The sequence below is a fragment of the Ornithorhynchus anatinus genome, chromosome 20, assembly GCF_004115215.2.
Source record: "Ornithorhynchus anatinus isolate Pmale09 chromosome 20, mOrnAna1.pri.v4, whole genome shotgun sequence".
In the NCBI taxonomy this organism is placed as follows: Eukaryota; Metazoa; Chordata; class Mammalia; order Monotremata; family Ornithorhynchidae; genus Ornithorhynchus; species Ornithorhynchus anatinus.
Window position 1 is genome coordinate 2561276 of NC_041747.1, and position 22398 is coordinate 2583673.

The 22398-nt window shown below is 42.4% G+C and overlaps 1 protein-coding gene and 1 non-coding gene across 4 annotated transcripts in view; both read left to right on the plus strand.

Moving 5' to 3' along the window:
• Positions 1-22398, plus strand: part of PAN3 (poly(A) specific ribonuclease subunit PAN3) — a 73982-nt gene that overhangs the window by 16539 nt on the left and 35045 nt on the right. For all 3 annotated transcript variants that reach the window (XM_029048465.2, XM_029048466.2, XM_029048464.2), the window contains exons 5-6: positions 6395-6556; positions 15668-15818. In XM_029048465.2, the coding sequence (XP_028904298.1) occupies positions 6395-6556; positions 15668-15818 (313 nt within the window). The remainder of the gene's footprint in view (positions 1-6394; positions 6557-15667; positions 15819-22398) is intronic.
• Positions 11081-11182, plus strand: MIR1374 (microRNA mir-1374). Its single transcript, NR_034779.1, has one exon. It is a non-coding gene; the product is annotated as a microRNA mir-1374 (primary transcript).

Below are 22398 nucleotides of genomic sequence, written 5' to 3' on the forward strand. Positions count from 1 at the left end.
GTCCTGGAAGAGGAAGGCCAGGCTGGGCTATGCCTCCAAAGTCGCCTGGATGGGCAGTGTTTTCTCTTTTTATCTGCAGTGGTTTTCCATCCACTGGGAGCCGCAGGTGGTTGCCAACGGTGACCTGACTAGTGGCCAAAAAGTCACCTGTGCCTACCAAGCTGCAGTCGTTCATTTAAATAGTCACCATTTGGTAAGGTGAAGTACTACTATTAATTGTTATATTTAAGTGCACACCACGTGCCAAGAACTGTACTAAGCCCTGGGGTAGATATAAGATAATCAGCCTCTGCTTGGGTTCACAGTCTAAGCAGAAGTGAGAACAGGTATGGAGGCCTCATTTTGCAGGTGAGGGAACTGAGGTTCAGAGAAGTTAAGTGACTTGCCCAAGATTGCCCATTAGATAAAGTCAGTTAGATAAAGTCAGAATTAGAACCCAGGTCCTCTGACTCCCAGGCCCTTGCTCTCTCCTCTAGGCCTTACTGCTTCCATGAAATAGTGTTTTATATAGCTTTAGGACAAAGTTATAGGTAAAAATCTCCTTAAAAGATGAGCTTGACTAAAAACATTTAACATGACATGTTCTCTTAAAGTAGAAGCAAACACAGATCCCCAAGGAAATGTTAGGCTCATATAAAATATCAAAAGGTTTTAACATCTTTTGTAATGAAAAGCCCAGAGATGAGGGGTCAGTTTTGGGTTGTAGGCAGGCCAGGATTCAGGAACTTTGAGAATACTTTGTTCTTTAATGTGGAAGTTGTACTGTATGGAAACAATTGATAAAAGCTAGCAGGGTCCCACTCTAATGGTGAGAAGTGGCTTGAGTTGATTCGGGGTTGTCACAATTGCATTAAAAACGGGTCCTTTGCTTGAAGACAAAGCCCCGGCTATAATTTGTTTTCTAAAGTTATCATAATTCTCAAGTGTCTGTTTATTTTTCCGTATGGTATTTATGCACTTTGTGCCAGGCACAGACCTATTCCCTGGGATAGATACAGACTACTACAGTCCATGTCCCACATGGAGCTCATAGTCTTAATCCTCATTTTACAGATGAGGGAACGGAGGCCCAGAGAAGGGAAGTGACTTGCCCAAGCTCACACTGCAGACAAGTGGCGGAGCCGGGATTAGAATCCAGGCCCTTCTGACTCCCAGGCCCATGCTCTGTCCACTAGGCCTCGCTGCTTCTCTATATGAATTATAAAAGACCATTTTCTCCTAGATGGCATTTCATCTTCTAGTCTTGGTCTATCTTTCTCTGTCCTGCGAATTAGATTCGGGGTTGTCCCCAGGCGCGAATCACTTTCCATTTGCACCAACTAATTTCACGTCCCTTTCTCTGATGTGGAATTGCCCACAGAAATGTCTCAATTCCCCTGATTCCGTGGTATTCCCACCCATAAACTGGCTGCATTTACTTCCAGTACAAAACCACTCACGGAAAGTGGCGGTTGTGGTTCCTGTAGATAAGGAATAGAACTAGAGTCACCTTGTATCAGGTGTCTCCGTTTTAGTCCAGACGTGAGTTTTGCTTAGAGTAAAATGAAGTTTTTTAAAACTGTAATAATAATAATAATTGTGGTACTTGTTCATTAAGCTCTTACTATGTGCCAGGCACTATACTAAGCGCTGGGGCAGATCCAAGGTAATCAAATCTGTGACCCACACGGAGTTCAAAGTCTCAGTGGGGAGAGAGAGAGAGAAAACAAGTATTTAATCCTCCTTTTACAGATGAGGAAATAATAATAATAATAATGTTGGTATTTGTTAAGCGCTTACTATGTGCCGAGCACTGTTCTAAGCGCTGGGGTAGACACAAGGGAATCAGGTTGTCCCACGTGGGGCTCACAGTCTTAATCCCCATTTTACAGATGAGGGAACTGAGGCACCGAGAAGTTAAGTGACTTGCCTAAAGTCACACAGCTGACAAGTGGCAGAGCCGGGGTTCGAACCCATGACCTCTCACTCCAAAGCCCGTGCTGCAGCAGGCAGTATGTACGGCTAAGTTACCTCATTCATTATTATCAATCGTGCTTCAAAACACTGATTTGGAGGACTTGCGTTCTGATGTATCAGAAATTCATTGGTATTCACAGCACCTTGAAGATAAGAAGAGCGTAATTTCATGTCCAAGTCTAACTATGTGATTATATAGTTTTCTACTTTGCACGATGACTGCAACGTGACTTATTACTGTTGAGAACAGGGGAGGCTCTTTTAATTTCGTTACCCAAATGAAAGATGGTAGGGAAATAGAGATCTCATCTGCGTGAAGACGTCTGAGTTGGTTCTTTGCAAACATTTAGCTCTCCAACTGGTTTTGCTAAATATCTGAAAGCTTAAGAAGTAATATTAGACATTTAAATCCTTTTCTAATGATCAGCACTGGAGAAAAACTTCCTGGTATTTCAGAAAAGAATGCAGTTTTTTGAGATTATTTTTTCCTCCTTTTTTATCCTTAAAAATGAGATATGATGTGGTTCTTTTCTTTAATCAAGTAATAGTATTGAGCACGCAGAGTGTGCAGAGCACTGTACTCAGCTTTTGGGAAAATACAGTAGAATCATTAGACTGGATACCTGCCCTAAAGGATTTTACACTCTAGCCGAAGATTGTAAGACCCTAAAATTACATCAGAAAGGGATGAGAATGATGAGAGAGCAGATATGAAGGGAGAGGTTTTGGGAGTTCACACCTGATGGTTTTGATGTTTGTCAATAAATAAATTGTCAAAGGGGTGAGAAGGGAGAGGCATTGTAATCGGCATGGCCAATTTTGCTACTGATCTATCAAGTTTCTTTGAAAGCCAAATTTAAAAAATATAGTCTGTAAAGTGTGTATGTGTGTGTATATTTTATATATACGTGCATGTGTGTGTGAATATAATTTTGTGTATGTGTGTAAAGAAGCAGTCTGGCTTAATGGCAAGAGCTCGGGCTTGAGAGTCAGAGGTTGTGGGTTCTAATCCCGGCTCTGCCACTTATCAGCTGCGTGATTTTGAGCAAGTCACTTCACTTCTCCGTGCCTCAGTTACCTCATCTGTAAAATGAAGATTAAGACTGTGAACCCCACGTGGGACAACCTGATTACCTTGTATCTACCCCAGCGCTCAGAGCAGTCCTTGGCAAATAGTAAACGTTTAACAAATGCCATCAATATTATTATTACATATAAATATAATTGACTTTAAAGCAGAATATATTTGTCACATCTCCTCTGAGTCCTTCCCTGAATAAGCCCTCTTTTGCCCTACTCCCTCTCCCTTCCATGTTTCCTTTGCACTTAAATCTGCACCCTTTAAGCCTACGATATCTGCCCACAGCACTTATGAATTTATATATGTATATATATGCCTGTCTCCCCTGGTAGACTAAGCTCTTATGTATGGGGAACATGTCTACCACCTCTGTTGTATTGTACTCTCTCGAGCACTTAGTACAGTGCTCTGCACAGAGTAAACACTCAGTAAATATCATTGATTGGTTATTGTTTAACCAAAGTTGAAACATAGTTTGGCCTTGATGGGGGAGAAAAATGGTAATTTTTTTATTTAAAATTCCTCCACTGAGGTTTTTTTAGGGATTATTCAAATTTCCAGAAATACTCACAGTAAGGCTCATACTTTTTAACATCGCTTTGTTGTTAGAGTAATTGTTGGCGTACCTTGATTCTAAAGCGAGAACCTCTACTAAGTTTAGTGACGTAAAAAGTTAACTTAAAATATCATAATCAGTAAGTCCTCATGTTGTATGCTGATAATGTTGCACTAAGCTACGCTAATGGTGGCTGTTAGAGAAGCACCGTGGCTTAGTGGAAAGAGCACTGGTTTGGGAGTCAGAGATCATGAATTCTAATCCTGGCTCTGCCACTTGTCAGCTGTGTGTCTTTGGGCAAGTCACTTAATTTCCCTGTGTGTCAGTTACCTCATCTGTAAAATGGGGATTAAGTCTGTGAGCCCCACGTGGGACAGCCTGATCACCTTGTATCTATCCCAGCGCTTTGAACAGTGCTCGGCACATAGTAAGCACTTTAGAAATACCATCATTATTATTATTATTATTATTATTATGCTAAAATGTTCAGGCTGGGAGAGGCAACAGATGGCTTATTTATTTAGTTTTTCTCCACTTGTATTTAATCTAGCAGAACTGGATTCAGTTCCTAGCCTCTCCTTCCCTTAAGGAAGGACATAACCTTAGGGTCCTTTGCCAGCCACACTGGATTGGAACTTGGTTATGAGGAGGCTTGGTAGAAGGTGCTTGGTCAGCTACAGTAGAGTGGACGGGCCAGTGGTATCCAGTGGAACACAGTGACGGGTGGGTTACGGATAGGGCACAACTCCACATTACAACCATAAAAGCTCAATGCAAATGTGCCTTTTCCTCAGTGGGAGAATTGGGTTCCTTAATTAGCATTAGGTTAGGTTATCATTCCCAATCCCTTCTGTGCAGCTTGTACTGTGTCATGAGTTACAGATGCAGAGCTCTGTTGCCAGTAACTCCCAAGTTCCTACTTTGGAGTAAGGTCACTCCAAGCTACCTCTATCCCTTAGTATTTAAATGCTCACTATAGAGAGACCACTGACCTACGTCCTTGGGAGAATACAAAGAAAAAAAAAAGACATGGTCCCTGCCTTCAAGGAACTCAATTTTGTTGCCTTTCAGGATATAGAATCCACTTCGGATAGTCCCACTTCTTTCGCCTGCTTGGGATTCTGCATTTTCAGACCTTTGTTCATCTTGTTCTGAGCTGCTACAGAGCAGCATATTTTCTGGCTGTCGGCTCCAGTAGCCAAGAGGAGTTGGCCTAGACAGCACTTTTTCGGTACTTTTTCGGCCTTAAAGTAGAGTATTCTAGCAGACACTGCCTCAGTGAAAAAATCCTTTTTACTAGAATAGCACTCCTGAAGGCCTTTTCTCCCTTGTTCCAAGGTTGACGTGGTTAAATGAAACAAATTTGAAGCCAGTCATCTGAGTCTAGCCTTAAGCTGATTGTTTCTCTTGATGAGCGCCAAGACTATGACTTCCATTTTTGTTATAATCCATCCTTGAGGCTTTGTGTTAACAGGAAGTCCTTTAGTGCCAAGGTAGGGAGTCTTAAAGCCTCGCTCCTGTCTGAAAAGGCACTCGATGCAGGATCCGGTTGATACCACCAACTCTGATGAGGAGTTTCTTTTCTTGTTGTGTATTTTATGACTGAGAAGGTACTTCTGCTCTGGAACTAGGGAAATGAAGCCTTTGCAGAAAAGGCATCCTCATTATATAGATCCTGGCCTCAGATAAATTAGGGACAGTGAAAGAATAAGCATTTAATCCACGGTGAAAGCTTGGTGGCCTCACCCACACTAAGCAGGGTACGACCTGCCGAACTCCCCCCACCATACACACCCACCCTGCCGATATCACAACCTAAGAGAATGCAAACCCCTCTCACTTGCAATCAAGCAGGTGGCTGAACGCCTTCCCAAGCAGCTTTCCAGGAAAACCTTTCCCCAAAGTGCCACATTTACTGCTGTTGGTAAAAAAAAAATCACTATTCCAATTAAGAATATTTATAGATCTTGATGGTGGTAACCAATCATCCCAGGATTAAATATGCACAGGCTGAATTACCATCATTCTCCCCGAAGGGAGCGAGTAGCTTTAGTAATTTTTGCTCGAAAAATTTCCAAGTGGAACAGCGTGGAAGGTTTGGATTACTTTCTGTGTAATCTCTGAAATCCTTTTAATTTTCTTTAATTTTCTTTAAAATCATGCTCTTAAGGGCCTTCTTAAAAGGTGAGGTTCAGTTCTCTTTACCTTGTTGCTTGACTTAGAGAACCATATCACTGCCTGGCTCACCGTGGCCTTAAATTCATTTGGATCTGACTCTCTATCCAGAAGCCATGACCTCTTAATTATGTGACATTCCCTTCTCCCACACGAAGTGGTTGAAGGTATATAGGCCCGGGAGGGGTGGTGGAAGAGCTGGTAGGTTGGAAATTATTGCACTTTTACTTTGTACTTATTCCACCAGAACCATTTCTGCTTAATGGGTTGAGAAAAGGTAAATGTTAGGGGAGAAATTTTCACCCAGCATTTACCGTGCACACTGCCTCTCAGCGACCGAGTCGAAGTACAAAGTTGAGGTCTGACATTCATTTACAAAGTTTTCCTTAATATAGCTCAGATGCGCTTCACAGTGTGATTGTTCAGACCGTCGGTCAGGATCGGCAGATGGTGGGGCTGGGGCTGGGGGAGAGAAGCAAAAGGGGAGGAAATGGTTTCAAGGAATTTTACTTGCAAATTGTTTCCTATTCCACCAATCCAGATGTCCTCTAATGCTAGGTATTTTAGCTTAGCCGAAGACGGAGGGATGTTAGGAGTGGCCTGGTTTTTCTCCTTCTTTTTCGTAGCCAAGGAAGTATCGACTGGGGATGCTGGAGGAGAGGCTAGTTCCGGTGGGATCAAAGACACGAAAATCAAAGAACCCTATTGGCTCCCTGGCTGACAGGTGTAAATCAGGAGTACCCATCAATATGGTTTGGTGGAACAGAGTCACAGAAAACAATTTACAGGTAAAATTAATTTTTCTAGTTGCTTTTTGAAAAGTTATGATCTTGGCTGCCTCTTTTGTGTATATAGCTTCTGGAAATTGTTAGTTGACAAAGGAGGGTGGATTGGGGCCAAATTTTTCATCAATAAATAAAGCCTAGGGGAAAACTAGCCAAAATGGTTTGACAGTTTATTATTATTTGCTCTTTCTTTGTAGGTTATGCCTTTCTTCTGTGTCTGTTCCTGTTTTTTCTTGTTGGATTTTTGTTCAAGCCCAATTAGAATTATTTCTAATATGCTGAGTGAATAATATTTAACTAATAGAAAATCCTTAGATTTTTACCACTAACTTTTAACATTAATTGCAGCAACTGTATTAATAGAACATATTGCGTAGACAGCTGAAAATATCAGGATGTTTCTCAACATTGTACGAATGTTTATGCACCAACTGATATTTTGTTCATTCTGATAAGCTAGGAGGTCCACAAAGCTATGTATTTTAGATGATTGAATTACATTGGATTTTTTTTTGAGGATGTTAGAGTTGACGGTTTTATTGAGTTGTCTCTGGTTTTCCATGGTGTTTGAGAGAAGTGATGTAGCTGCATTTTGAAATGTTTTCTGTTTATTAAATATCCAATGAAGGACTTCTCAGTTGTCCTAAAAGGAAAAGGATACTAAGCATTGTTTTCTTTGAGCCAAAAATAAAACAAACAAAACCCAAGCTCTGCTGTCAGTGTCGACCCAGTGCTGACTCACTTTGCTCCCCCCCGAAACACCTGCCTGCTTAGAATAATTACCAACAACACTGCCTGTACTTGCAGGCTTTAAATATTGGATACAGTTGGCCCCTGATTCTACTTTGGAGATGTGAACATTTTCTAGAAAAAGTTTTGAGTGGTGCTATTTTCAGTGTATTTAAGGTTTGCACAAACACTGTTTCTCATCTGCCAAATGGAAGTCCAAGGGCTAGAATTATGGCAGCGTAGCTGAGTAATCCCCCAGAGGGGACAGCCATTGTATTTCTACCAAAGTGGTGGAAAATGACAGTGACTTCCTGGTGGTAGGTGCCTCAAAATTCTGCCTTCTCTATTCCCCCCTTCCCCCCTCGGACTTGAGTAGAATATCTATTTCATTACTTTTTTCTTAGAAAACATTGGCAGGGATTAGCATCTTGGACACTGTTGGGGCTGTTCTCTCAGTCGTCATCTTCAACTGCTCTGTGTATTGAGTACTTTTCTGGGCATGGTACCGAATTGGATATGTTATGGAGTGTGAAGAAAGTTTGGAGTCCAGGGCCTTTCACTCAGATGGCAACTCAGGGGTGCGCATTCTGAATTGGAGGAAGCCTCAATCATTTTTTTCCATCCTCCCACTGGAGGTTTCATATTATCCTGTGTTCCAGCTTCTCCTGCTGAATTGATATAAATGACTAAAGGCTAGTTGGAGTGTTAATTTTGCTGGCTTTGGCTTACCTAATTAAGATAAATAAAGGAGGTTTTTTTCCTTCTTTCGTGGATTTCTACTATGCTATCCTGAATTAGCTGACTGCTTTCTACTTCTAACCTGCCTGTAGAGTAAATTGCAATTCAATTAAATTCACATTGCGATTAAAATATTAAAATTTGTGTCACTGGGGTGCAACGGGCATTGGTCTCCATAAATGGTAGCAAGGGGCCCGGGGGAAGAAAGAGAGAGAGAACGAAACACAGAGCTCCAGAAAGAGCTGAAATTCAGTGGCTGCTGCCTCTGGCCCTGTCTTGCCCAACTGCCTTTGGTTCCTGCTGGTCTTCCCCAACCACAGGGCTGGGAAGAGGGAGAGTCGTGGGGAAGCCAGGGCCAGCTGTGAGGGCATCCAGTGGTCACTGGCCAATGAAATGGCACAACGTGCCTTTGGCCAGCCATCAGCCCATACAGGGGAGAAAAGAAAATGTAACGTTCAGATGTGAATAGAGAAGGACGATTCTTGGGGATTATAGAGCAGATTTTGCATGCAGTCCTTAATTTTAAGATGTTTCAAGGGACTATGAATGGCACTTGGGCTGTTACATTTGCACCCTGTTTCTGTTTGCAGCACGTTGGTTTTTTGACTTTACAACATCTTTTACAGCGCAGGCATCAGGGTGAGGACAATCGGGAAACTATCAGGGAAGCCACGGGGGGGCAGAGAAACCATCTGAAAAGCTGTGGGGTGTGGGAGGAGGAAAGTAGAGAGGGTGAGAAGGAAGAGAGTCACCACAGAGTTGACACATCCATTTTCCTTCCGACGGAATAGAACTTGGCCATTCTATTGTGAACCTCTGTGATTCATTTATAAATAAATGTAGCTGTTTTATCTGTAATTGCCCGAGAGCCCAGTTCTGGGTAGTTTTGGTTAAAATAGGAAATCTGACCTTGATTCAGGAACCAATCTGTCAGTTGACTGATAGCATTTCATAGATAGTTGCTGGCCTCCCGAATCATTCAGGAGCTCCACTGACTCCTTCTCCAATGCTGTTTTCATTCTGTTGAAATATTCCCCAGTGTAGTTTGAGGGGAAGAGAGAAAAATACAAGTGATCTAGATTCTCAGGTTTGGCTCGGTTCCATAAAGAATTTTTGTAATCTTCTATGGGGTTTGTGATAAAGGTCTCAAAAACAAATTTGGCTTCCACCACGTAATATGAATTGGGCCGTCCCCCCGCCTAGTTTTAGTTAGCAAGCAACCTAGAGGACCTACATTCTAGAGCATTTCTGTGGCCGTTATATTGGGCGATGCTGTGTGACCTTGGGCAAGTCATTTAATTTATCTATGCCTTAGTTTCCTCAACTGTAAAATGGGGATTAATACCTATTCTTCCTCCTACTTGGACTGGGAGCCCCATGCAGGACAGGATGGTGTCTGATCTAATTAACTTGTACCTACCCCAGCGCTTAGAATGAAGTTTGGCACAATAGCAAGCACTTAAGAAATACCATGAAAAATGGATAAACAAAATCTAGAGATAATTCCAAAGCCAATTTGGGACACTATTTTCAGTCATCACCTTCTCTTCCTCCACTGACTTTTTACCAGAGTGCTATTGAAGTCAAAATGGACAGGTTTGAGTTTCATTTCATTTCTCCTGTCGACCTTTTGTTCGAGATATGAAGTCACCCAGCATCTGAACAATCAAGAGGAGACTATTCTGACTAATTGACTTCACATGTACGTATTCCTCACTTAAGATAATTTTTTTTTCCATAAAATCGAACAGCTCCAAGTCAATTTTACGGAGCCTTAAGATATACTCTGTGGGACTAGTGAAGAGGTGATTGGCTGCCTTGGAGGAAAGCCTACAATTTTGCTTACCAATCAATGGTATTTATTGAGCGCTTAGTACTAAGCACCTGGTAGAGTATACTAAAGACGGTGGACAACAATCCTGTCCACAAGAGCTTACAGTCTGTTATTAAGGAGAGGAAAAACTTAAGTGGGTGAAATAATTCCTACTCCATCACAGTTGCCAGTGACTTCTGGCGATGAAGAAGTCACCCCTGTGACTGAACGGCAAAGCATTAGCTTCAACATCCTCCCGACTCTCCCTAGCTTCTTTGCTAGTCTTCCCTGTACCTTGAATCTGGAAAGGGGCAGGAGATGGGACAAAATGGTGGCTCCCCCATCTCTCCCTTCCAGCTGAATCTGTGGCCCAGGGACCAGTGGGGTTCCAGTGGCCAGGGAGACTACTCTTGGCTCTGGCACCCATGAGGATGAGCTTCCCGGAATCTTTGTGCATCTTCCCCACCTGGAGCTGCCACCTTGCCACTGTGGCTTGGGTAGGGAAGTTGGGCCACTCGGGGCTGTTCATCCTAAGGGGTGAAGTGGCAACTACTCAGCAGGGAGGCTAAGTTAATTCATTGAGTGCTTTCTGCGTTCAGAGCACTAGGCTAAGCGCTTAGGAAGTACAGTAAGAGTAAGCTGATCTTAAGTGACCTCTTACCTTCCCTCCCTCTCTTCCTTTTCTCCTCTCTCTCAGTTTCTTTTTTCTTTTATTTTCCTCTCCCTCTCTCATCTGCTTTCGTCCCTTGTTTTGCCCCCTCTCCTTCTCTCTCACCCTTTTTGTTCTACCCCAAATTCACTTCTATACATTCAAAATGACAAGTTGGTCCCAGCCATAGATCTGAAATCCTGTGATATCTCCATCAGTGTTAGCCTATGGTGGAGGGGTATGTAGTTCCTGGTTGAACTTCAGGCTCCAACTCTGTCAACTTCTCGTGGTAGAATTTAAGTTGAACTCCTAAAGTCTGAAGATTTCAAATCTGGTGTTTGCAGTTAAGGATTTCTTTTTTCTCCATTAATGGCTCCAACCTTTGGAATTTGAATTGTTTTAGTAGGAATTCTGAGTGAGAAAACTGTTCAGATTTCACTGTGTGTGTATTAAAGATGCAGCTTGCCTGCTCATATTTATAGGTGGATTGAACTGTTTTTGAGATTAATTGTTTCTTGTTTTGTTGAATGCAGTAAACCTTGCTTCTGCCATGGATTTGGGTGTAGTGTGGGACTGACTCTGACTCCTAAAGAGTTGGAGGTGCCTGAGTGGTCAGCCTGTTTCCTGGGGCTTCCCTGTTGCTGCTTCCAGTTTGGGTCACCATGGGAGTTCCAGGGATCGTGCTGCCCCCCTGGGTCCTGGTCTTGGGGTGCCACACGCCACGACGAGGCCAGAAGTAAACTGGAAGTGGGCACCATAGGTGTGCCAAAGACCCGCACTGCTTCCCCCTCCGCCTGTGCCTCTCCCATCATCTTAGGTGGCAGAGGAGAATGCTGGGGAGTGCTCAGGATGGTGGGCACACCCACGGTGGCACTAAAGGTTTACCTCTGGGTTGGCAGCCCTGCATCATCCCAGAGGCAAGCACCCGAGAAGGAGCAGGTAAGTGTCAGGAATTGTGGGGACCCATGCCATTTTCCTCTTGGGCTAGGGGTGCTGGTTGGAGCCCAAGACCAGAACCCAGAAGGCAGCAGGTAAGCACGACGTCACAGAGGTTCTCATAGGTTTCCAGTGAGGACAGAGGTCCACAAAGATTGCTTTCCCTCAAGCGGATGGTAGAGGTGAGAGACAAAATGGAATTATACCTCTCTCTGCACCAAGTGATCGTCTGACTGCCTACCCATCGTCCCTAGGCTTTTTGCAACCATCAGTTTATTTTTGTAGTCATCAGTACCAGCTAGTTTTAAAAAAAAAAATCCATTGTAGTTCAAGCCTACATTTCAGTTCTAAATTCTGGTCGAAGTAATTTTTTTTTTCCCTTGGGAGTTTGTGTTGAAACTCAAGTGTTTTCGGCCACCTCCTTACATTTTTTCAGGATTACTCTAACCCCCTTTCTATTTAAATTTACACAATCTCTACCGATGACTTTAAACTGTTTAACGTTCAATCGGAGGTGCTAGTAATGGACTCCAAGTTTTGGTCTTTATCTCATACCAGGTCCCCAACAGGACAACCTGCCTCTTAATTTTTCTTCAAGTATCTTTGAAAGTTAACTCTTTTTTTCCCCATAGGCAACATTCACATGTTTAATTGCCTAGAGTGAAGGCACCAGGGAAATTTTTATAAATCCATTGGTCTCCACTTGCCTCTCTAGAATACTCAGTACCCAGGCTATTCAAATGTCAAGGTACCTATACGTTGCCCTGCTTGTTCCAAACCCTTCTGGATAGAGTTCATTCCAATCACAAGGTCAGACTCCTACCTGCAGTCCAACTTTTTCAAGCCCCTGGCCATCCCTAGCCAGAGTCTGATTTGGGCCTCTGGACAATTCCTCAGGGAAACCAAGCACCTCTCCCCCTTCTCCCCTCCCTCCACTTTCATTTATCAATTCATTAATTGTTTCAAATACTGTCAAGCCGTCAAAGATTACTTGCTGCCCTGGGATCAATCATATTCATTGAACACTTACTATGTGCAGAGGACTATTTTAAGCACTTGGGAGAGCACAACAGAATTAGGAGACATATTCCCTGTCCACAATGGATTTACACTCTAGAAGGGGAGGCAGACAATGTGAAATAAAAATGTAATCTGCAAAAATCCTTCCACCTCCTTCTTGTCCTTTGTGCTCATTTCTCTGCCTTCTCCTGGCCTAGATTACTACTGTGGAGTGTAATGTGAAGTTAGGATTATAGGTGCCAACTCTGAAGGAGAAGTGAGAGGTAGTTAGTTCCCCTCCCCTTTAGGATTGGGGCTAAAGGACCAAAGTCATTAGCTTGCCCCGCACAGATCTGGGGGTCGAGCTGGCAGCCGTAGCTCACGTTCCTTGCCGGCTTGTTGGGGGAAGGGGTGGTGGCCCTCTGAAGGAGACCCTCCAGAATGGAGATTCCACTTCTAGTTCAGGCCTAGACACGACAAGCCTGGGAGCGCTTTCCTTCCCCAGCTGTGGCTGGAATGGAAGAGAGCCCAGTTGCAGAAGGGCAGGGCTCCTGGGCCCTTCCCTAGCCACAGGGAAAATAGGGCTTTCAGGGCTCCGCTGGGTGTGTCAGTTTCCCCACATCTCTGGCTGCTGTCCATCATCCTCATCATCATTGGCACCATCAGCAACATTTATTGGGATCCTGTTGGATGAAGAGAGCAGTCTCTTGGGGGTGGGGGGGTGGGGGCAAACAAAAGAACTCTTATGTGATACCCGCTCTTGAAGAGCACACTGATTAGGCCAGTGGTCTCCAGGGGTGCCTATTTGGATCTGGGAACAAATCTCTGCCTTTCCCCTGGAAGACCCATCCCAACTCCATCCCCACACTTAATAGTAAAAGTCTGCACCATTAATTGAGGTGATAAATTCCAGGTGTTTTCCTAATTGGGTTTGGTCAGGTGACCACACTATCCTGGTCAAAAATGACCAGGGAGCCTCTGAGAACAGCACGTAGTCCTTTGGTAGCTAGATCTCCTGTGGAATCTAATTCTCCACTTTTTGGACAAAGTGGACTGTAAAATTATTGTCAGAATCACTGCCGCCTCTGGAAACCATTCAGGTTATACCATTAAGGTCATTTTTTCTGAGCAAGGTGGCTATCCCTATCCAATGAGTAACATCAAATCACTCCACTTCTGGTTAAAAGAAATAACAGTCCCGAACTTTGGATATAGAAGAAGTATGGTTGGTGCCCTTTAGATATTCATAGTCTGGGTACAGGTAATTTTGTGGTATGTAGTTGATTTCAGGGTCCCTGTTCATTGGCCTGAACTGTTTTTGAACCAGTAAATTGATTTGTGTCTTTGCAATTGGGCATTTAAGAATGGTTTTGGTGTTGCCTGCTCTGGATATGGAGCCTACAGCGAGGCTTCCTTCTGGAACTCCTAGGTTATACTAACAGTATCCAGATTTGGGGTGCTTTTCATCTTATCTAACCTCCTTTAGTTTCACATCTTTATTTTTTGTCTAATTACTCAGTTAGAGACATGACTTGTGCTGTTAGAGGAAAAACTTTTTTGAGGGCCAAACTTACGGATTTCTTCGAATTGGACCCTTTTTGTTTTTGATTTGAGTTTGCTAACCTTCCCATTAGTTATTTTGCTGCCATCAACTTTTGAATGCAAAGTTTGTCCAAATGCAACATTCTGAAATATTCCCTGGTGGTTTTATTCTATTTTTAATGGTTTTCTTAACTAGTTGTTGCTTTTCATTAGCTAATTGCCTTTCTGGCAAAGCTTGGTTTGTTATAAGCTTAACTTGGTGTCCTTCGTACACAATTTTTGAAGAGATCGGTGATAATGAGGTCCTTTTCCTTCAGATTTTTAAATGTTTGAGCTCACGGAGTTCATTTCCATGTTTTTATTTTTGTTTTCTGGGCCTCATCTCCACCCCAGTGAAAAGCATTAATTTAGTCACAGGGTCTTGATATGCCTCATCCTTTGCCAGCTGAACAGATGGACCCTCTTCCAGTAGCTTGTAGTCCATTTTAGATGCAAACGTGGACATGGCGAAAGAAATATAATAATGGTGACATTGAAGCTCTTCCTGTTGGCCAAAAACTGTACTAAGTGCTGGGGTTGGGTACAGGCCCTGTCCCACATGGGGCTCATTGTCTAAGCCTAAGAAATGATTCAGATAGTAATAAAAAAACAAGCGATGGGCTTTATTGCCCGGGTGAATTCTTTTCTGTCCTAATCCAGTGTTTTGAACCCTTCCCTCTCCTTGGATTGGGGGGTGTTGGCTGGGGTGGGAGGGCTCCATTCTCTGTAAAACCTGGGTTAAAGCTCCCTCTAGAGAATGCCTGCAATCTGGCCGCCGATGCACACGCGTGTGCCGTGTACATTCCAGCAGATACTCATTGTCATATGGACAGTCCTTAAAGCCCCCCCAGCCCCGTAAGCATCCTGTCCAGAATGCTTAGTGAAAGCAGTTGACACGGCAAGACGGGGTGAACTTCCATTACCCCCGATTGCCCAGAGGCTCAGTGGCAATTCTCTATCACGTTTTAGCAGAGTTGTCTCAGGGCAGTATTTCTTCACAAAGCCTCACCATAGAGGTATAAATGTTATTTCCACAGTTCGCATTTTTTTAAAGTTATTTGAATGAGTGCTTTAAGCTGATTTTTTTCCCCGCTGTATCCACATTCGCCACCCATTGTTTCTTTTTTGAAAATAGTTTTTTCTCATTTCAATGCCACTTAACATGACTTCCTACTATTAGGAAAAGGACTTACTGGGTGAAGGTAAATCATTCAAGTTTATGAAAGCCGAGAACCAGAAAGGGAACAAGTAAGTAGCTTTGGAACAAAGGCAGACATGACCTTTAAATTTGAAACTTTTGTACTCAGTTTTGAGGTAGTTTCAAGCACCCTGTTCTCTAAAGTGTTTTAGTTTAGCAATGACTATTACTTAGCAAGTGGCTAAGTGACAAATGGCTCATAGTCTTGAGGTGCAAATTCTCCAAATGGAACACTTAAACTCTTACAAATTGAAGTGTAATTTGTACAGTTTTTTGAAAGGAGTCTTTTTTTTTGAAAGGAGTGTGGTAAATTTATTAATAAGCTAAGAAGCAGGGTTTTTTTCCAGCTATCAATGAAAAATAGAAAAATAAATCTTTAATACAACTGAAACATCTCTGGAATAATGCCTATGAAAGTATTCATCTCTTCAGACTTAAAGTGTTAACCTGTTATATTTGATTTTCAAATAGACACCAAATCCTACTGCAAGCGAGTTTATTCCTAAGGGAGGATCAACCTCCAGGCTGAGTAACGTGTCCCAATCCAATATGTCTGCCTTCTCTCAAGCCTTGTTCTCTCACCCATCCATGGGAGGCCCTGCTACTGCTGGATTAGCACCAGGTAAGTTAAGACTGATTATTTGCAGTGAGCTCCAGATGTGAAAATTGCAAGCGCTCTATACTTCCAACTCATCCGATCAAGAGTAAAATGGTGCAGTGTTTGAATATTCTTTGGATTTTCCTTTCTGAAGTTTGTATACTAGGAAAGTAAATACTTCAGAATGCAAAGGTGTCAAAATTTGGTTGACTTCCAAAATGTACATGCACCTTCCAGAAGGAAATAAATACCACTCTAGCACAGTGATTTGAGCTCGAAAGAAAAGTCTTAATTTACCTGTGTTTTAGTATTGTTATGTCATTTCGTCATAGCTTCAAGTTTGGTATTCATAGTAGACCAGTTGTTTTAGCCCATTTGTACTAAAGGAGGAAACAAAATGCTTGTCCATTGATTCCGGTCATTTAAAAATATTATTTTATGGTTAAGATAATTTACTGATTGTGTTTAATTAAAAAAAATGTAGAAAATAGAGATCTGGATGTAATATATTATTGTTTCTGGAGAGGATTGATTCATACCAAACAATAGGACCTTTAACTTTTGAAAATAACTACATTTTGAATAACAGGATGGGACCGAAGGAAAAAAATATTTTTATTCTAAATGCAGGAGCAACTTCAGCAATTTTACCAGAAAAATCTGTATTTAAAAGACTATTATGGATGTAAAAGATTCAACAATTATGAAAGGTTTTTGACTGAGAGAAATGATAAACGATACTTTAAAATTAGATTAGAAGCCCAGTGAACTTGTGTGTGGCTTTTAGGTTTGTCTCCCCACCATGTTTCCCTCTTCCCCCTTGTGGGGAAAGTGAATTAAAATGCTATTTTCAGTAGGGAGTTGAGATGGAGGACTTTTCCCCCTCTCCCATCCCCCTCTTCGCTTGGGAGAAAAGCATTGTCTGGTTGGGCAGCCCCTGAAGGAGGAAAGGTGAGGCAGGAACCAACGAGTGCTCCCTCCCCATTCTGCAACATCTGGCAGCGATGATTTGAAATGTTTTGCCATCTGCTTAACTGTCCCCGGGGAGTCAGGGGAAGGCACCGCAGGGTTCAGCGGGGGCAGGGATGATTTAAGCAGCGCAGTAGCCCGTCCACATCTGTGCTCTCTTCAGATCATCCCTGGAGGATGGCCGGAGGTGCTGGAAAGGGGCCTCCAGGCCTTGGGCCAATGGCACTTGGAGGGAACCTGCAACTTGGTGAGAGGAAACAGTGTCGTCCAAGGGAGAATTTCATACATAGGGAAAATAAATTGGGCGGTGGATGCTGTTTAGTTTACGCCTTCATTTTAAGGAACGACTGAAGGACTACCTTAGACACTTGGGAGCCATTTCCTTTGGCAGAAGCAAGGCTGTCTAGTGATAATCCACTGGCAACCATCGGGGATGATGGAAGGAAGTGGCCAGGTACCTGGATTATTGTAGCATGAGAGGCCCAGGACAGGCAGGAGAACTTTCCCAGGGGCTGGGCCTCTCTATGGCCTAAATCTCAGTGGGGCAAGAGGAGATGAATCTCCCCCTTAGGGAGGAGCAACCCCTAGTGGATTTCCTACCACAGGAGGAGCTGAAACCAGCCCTGTCAGGAAGAAATCATTCCTTAAAGAAGAGGAAGAAAACAATGGCTTGAAAACAAAATTAGGCCGAGGGTGGTGGGGAGCGGCGGCAGCAGAAAGGAGCCCCAGAGTCTTATAATGGAACTAAATACACCAGATGGGTTTGTGTTTTTCTGAATTTTATAGGTTCTCGGGTTCCCTAGTGCTTCATTCACTTGGCCTAGTGGAGGGAGCACTGGGAGTTGGAGTGCTAATCCCGACTCTACAACGTGTCTGCTGTGTGACCTTGGGCAAGTCACTTCACTTCTCTGTGCCTCAGTTACCTCATCTGTAAAAAGGGATTAAGACTGTGAGCCCTATGTGGGACAGGAACTGTGTCTAACTCGATTATCTTGTACCTTCATTAGCACCCAGTGTCTGGCACATAGTAAGTACTTAACAAATACCATTATTATTATTATTATTATTATTATTCAGTTAGTGGTATTTATTGAGCACGTACTGTACACAGAACACCAAAGCATTGGGGCAAGTGCAATTAAAGTTGGTAGACACAATCCCTGTCCACAAGGAGTTTATAGTCTACAGTCATGGATAGTCATCAGTCAGTCATTTATTGAGCATTTACTGCATGCAGAGCAGTGTACTAAGCACTTGGGAGAGTACAATTATAAGAGTAAAATAGTTGGTAGACACGTTCCCTGCCCTCAACGAGTAGAGGGGGTGGGTCTAGATCCCATGTGGGTCATGGACTGGAAATCTCATTAGGCTGTTCCAGCACCTACTGCTGTACTCAAACTCCATGTTGAAAAGTTTCATTGGATTGGTCTAGTTTTGTTGTTAAACCGTTGGTCTCCCTCACGTGCCTGGCTTCTTATTGGTAAACTTTTTCTGGGTTTCAGGTAGATGTGGCTTTTAAAGAAATTTTAAAATATTTGGATGAAGATGATTCCACAATATTGCTTTCACTGTAAATAATATGAGATTGATCCTAGGAAAATACAAGTCATTAAAACCTATGGGAAGGAATGATATTGGTAGAATGGAAAAAAAAGTGAGGAAAATGAACCCATAAAATTGTGATGGAAAAAAAAAATTAGAAAATGTGTGAGATTTTTATAGGGCTTCCTGATTAAAACATTGGTAGATTCTTTTTGTAGAGAAATAACTGAATGAAGGGTTTTACTGTCGGGTAGTACTAAAATTACTAACTTGATAGAATTCTACAAAAAATCCAAGTAGATTGTATTTTAAGAAGGAATTCTGCCAGAGAATTAAATTTGGAAAGTGTTTTATTTGGTTATTTTAATTTGAATGGAATCCAAGCCATAAATTTTCCTGTGTCAGTCAGTTGTATTTATTGAGTGCTGACTGTATGCAGAGGACTTACCTAATGTGGAATCAAAGGAAAGAAATGTTACAAAAATGGGTCAGTACAGTTATGTTTAGAGATGGCTAGAAAGAGTACACTGGATTGTGAGATGTTGCTTCCCCAGGCCAAAAGAAAAATGGGTTTGTTAATTTTTGAGTATTACATTTTGAAAAGTTAAATATCTTGCATAGTGTATTTATTACCATTGAACTTATTAATTGAATTTAATTGAGAGGTTCGAATATGCTGTTACTTTTTATTTTGTCCCTATTGCTTAAGATATAAATGTTTTGACCCTTAAAATGTACTTTCATATTAATAATTGTGATATTTAAATGCTTACTATGTACCATATAGTATGTAAAGGGCTGGGGTAAATGCAAGATATCACAAGGCATAATCTCTGCCATGCCTGGAACTCAACAGTCTGTGTAGGAACCAAACCCCCATTTTACAGATGAGGATACTGAGGCACAGGAGAATTAAGTGACTTGCCCAAGGACACACAATAGGTAAATAGTGGATTTGGGATTAGAACCCAGATCCACTGATATCCAAGCCCAAGCTCTTCCTACTAGACCAGTCTGTTCCTTATTAAATGTTTGCAGTGATGTCCTTAATACACTAAAATGGAGTTTTCACCCTAAATCAAGTCAATGTCAGCAAAATTGAAGTTTTTAAAAATAATTTAATTTTCAGAAACCACATTTGTTTAGAAATGAAGCATGTCAGTTTTTCATTCTTTTTTATCACTTCTCTTTTTACATGTACCTTGAAACTTGGACCATGAAAACTCTGTAAGAAGTGAAAGTTTAACTTTTAATGCTTGGTTATGAATTGATTGTATCTACTGTGAAAAGGAGTTTTACAGTTACAGGTGTGAACAAAATGCCCCATAAAGTAGCCAGCCTTTTCCATCCCTGTGAATTTTGTCCTAATTCATGCATTTTTTTAAATGCAGGAATTCTCAGCGTAGAGCTTGTTGAAATTTTCTGTACATTTTTGTGGGGGTTTTTTGGTTGTTTACAGGAAAAACTTGGCTTTTTAATATTGTCACTTCTACAGAAAGAACAGATACAGGTCAAGCAAAGTTTTTTGGTGGAAAATGTACCTGTTGACACTTCAATCTCAACATCTAGCCTCCTTTTTCCTCTAATATTTCTTGCCATAGGGAAATCAACATCTTTATTAGATCTCCAGAAAAGTGAATGTGGATTAAGTGGGGTTGAGCAGAAATGCATTATCTTTCAATACTGAAGTGGACCTAGTTGTGCAAAAGCACTATTGAGTATTGTTTTTTGAACCCAAGTTGCAGATATTTTTAATTGTTTTGACAATAAGCCTAGTTTTTTGTATGTTCTTAGGTTCAGCAAACAGTTGTGATGTAATAACTAAAATAATTTATGAGAAGTGGAAATAGGAACATACATTTAGGGTGGTGTTTCGAAACTTTACTGGATAATACTGAGAGAACCCTGCATTTCTATTTTAATGGAAATGTACCAGATCAGTAAAGTTCAGAACTTCCACCTTTTAGTACCTACTCCAACATGAGATATTTTAAAATAGAAATTTGTAGAGTCACCTACTACCTTATAGTCTGTAATTTGTATATACACTCACATGTAGTTCACCTCAGGCATCATAAAGTTCTTATAAGTATTCTCATTTATTCTTGTTGAATCCATATGAAACAGTTGGATAGCTGTCTTTTAGAGGGGGACTTCAGTGCAGAACTATTAAATGACATCATTTAAAATTGCATCTCTAATAGGTGAACCAGTGAAGTCAGGTCTTTGTCATTTCATTACTTTTAGACCACAGTAATAAGTGCCGTTGATAACGTCTGAAGACTCCGAGTGCCTTAGTTTCAAGAGCTGAGATAATGAAAATCGGATCGAATTAAATCTGAAACTATTTTGCCAGTTGTAACTACAGTTTAATTTAGGGGAAAATATTCTTTAGGGTGTATAGAAATTAAGATCTTGCTAGTATTTGTTTAATTTTTAAAAACAAACTTTCTATGAGTACCAGCAGATCATTTTACTGTGGGTTAAATGGTCTGCTTGGTAGGTGCAAAAATCACCATTGAATGGAATGGGCCATTTGATACCCTGGCTCTTAGCAGCTCAGATTCCTGCTTGGCCTGGGACCTATTGCCTCTTCCCCCGCCCCCCACCAAATCTAAGCAGTTTCTTGTGAGCTCAGATGTCTGCAAGCATTCTTTCTTCTTCCCTGCTCAGATTTCTGCTCGGGTTCAAGTCAGGGAGCTTCTTTACAGCCTCTCAGTAGCTCCTATGTCAGGGGAGTTTGTGCTGACCAGTGATCTCTCTGTCTGCTACTGGGGCTCTAGTTCTGCAAGGCTTAGCAGCTGACAGAGGGAGGGGGCGATACTGGGAATGTGAAACACAGTAGGTGTCCTTGGGAAGGAGGCCCGGACTTCGCTCTGGCATTAGTCCATCCCAGATGGTACTCCCTAATGTTATAGTCCTGGGATTCCAAGACCTGGTTTCTGTAGCACTGCCTGAGGCAGTACTAATGTTAGTTCCTGGGTTTTTCCCTCAAAAAACCTGCATCCTCTGGATTGTCTTGGGGCCTCTCGGTCATCGCAAGGAAGCAGTTCTAGACCACGGCTCACTTTCTGGGCTTTCATTTTGGCTAAAGCACAGGGAAGAACTTCTTGGACATTAGAGCGACTCTTCTCAATGGTCCCTTGGGACTCGGTCCAAACCTGAGCATCTCCCAGTGCGAAGTCCCCGCGAGTATCCCCATTGGGGCTCCGAGGAGGAGATTTTAGAGGATCCTTGTTTAGCCCAGACCACTCTAGACTGTCCCAAAGAAGTTCAGAGCTGATTTCATTGGTTCCCTTTCATCCTGGGTCCTCTCCTAAGGCAACTCAAGGGATGGTGAACTGGATTGCCAAGGCTTCTGAGTGACACTTCTGCTTCCTCAGCCTTTGCTCTTTGGTAGCACTCAAGTCTCTTTGGAGGCCCCTGGGTCTCAGAACATCACACACTGGAACCTTGCTCAGATTTTGGGGGAGATGCCAAAAGAGGGATGAGGGATTAAGGGAGAGGAGAGAAAAGAGAAATGGGGAGTGGGAAGGAAAGAGAGACACAGTTTGGGAGACTTGGCTCCATTTCCTTGTGCTGCTTATGTAGAGCGGCCTCGTCCAGGTCGTTACACCAGATTCTTTCCTCTCCTCTGTAAGGGCCCCAGAAAGATGATTCCAACTGCCGTTGTTACTGTTGCGGCAGAGGTGTCTTGCCCCGCCACCTTGGGCAGAAGCAGGACATGCGGTGTTGGGTCCAAACCCCCCAAAGCCATCTTATCTAAGGTGGGACCACCTGACCCCTTTACCCCCCAAATAGATCAATTACTGGAATGCTTATCACTTGGTTACTTCTGCTGATAAAGTGGAAAGGACTGCCTTAATCCTGGGGCAAAGAGAGAGCAAATTTTCATTTCAGCTTATTGTTTCTAGCTCTTCCCCTAGTAAATAGGAGTTTGGCCCAATCTGCCATCCCCTGTTCACCTTCTGTTGGCTTTAGCAGTGCCAAGACTGAAAGGCAAGAAGCAGGAGAAAAGGAAGGAAGCTCAAGCCCTTTGTTAAACCACAAACTGGAAGTGAGCTCTGGCATAAGGAGGAGTTCCCTTAGAAGT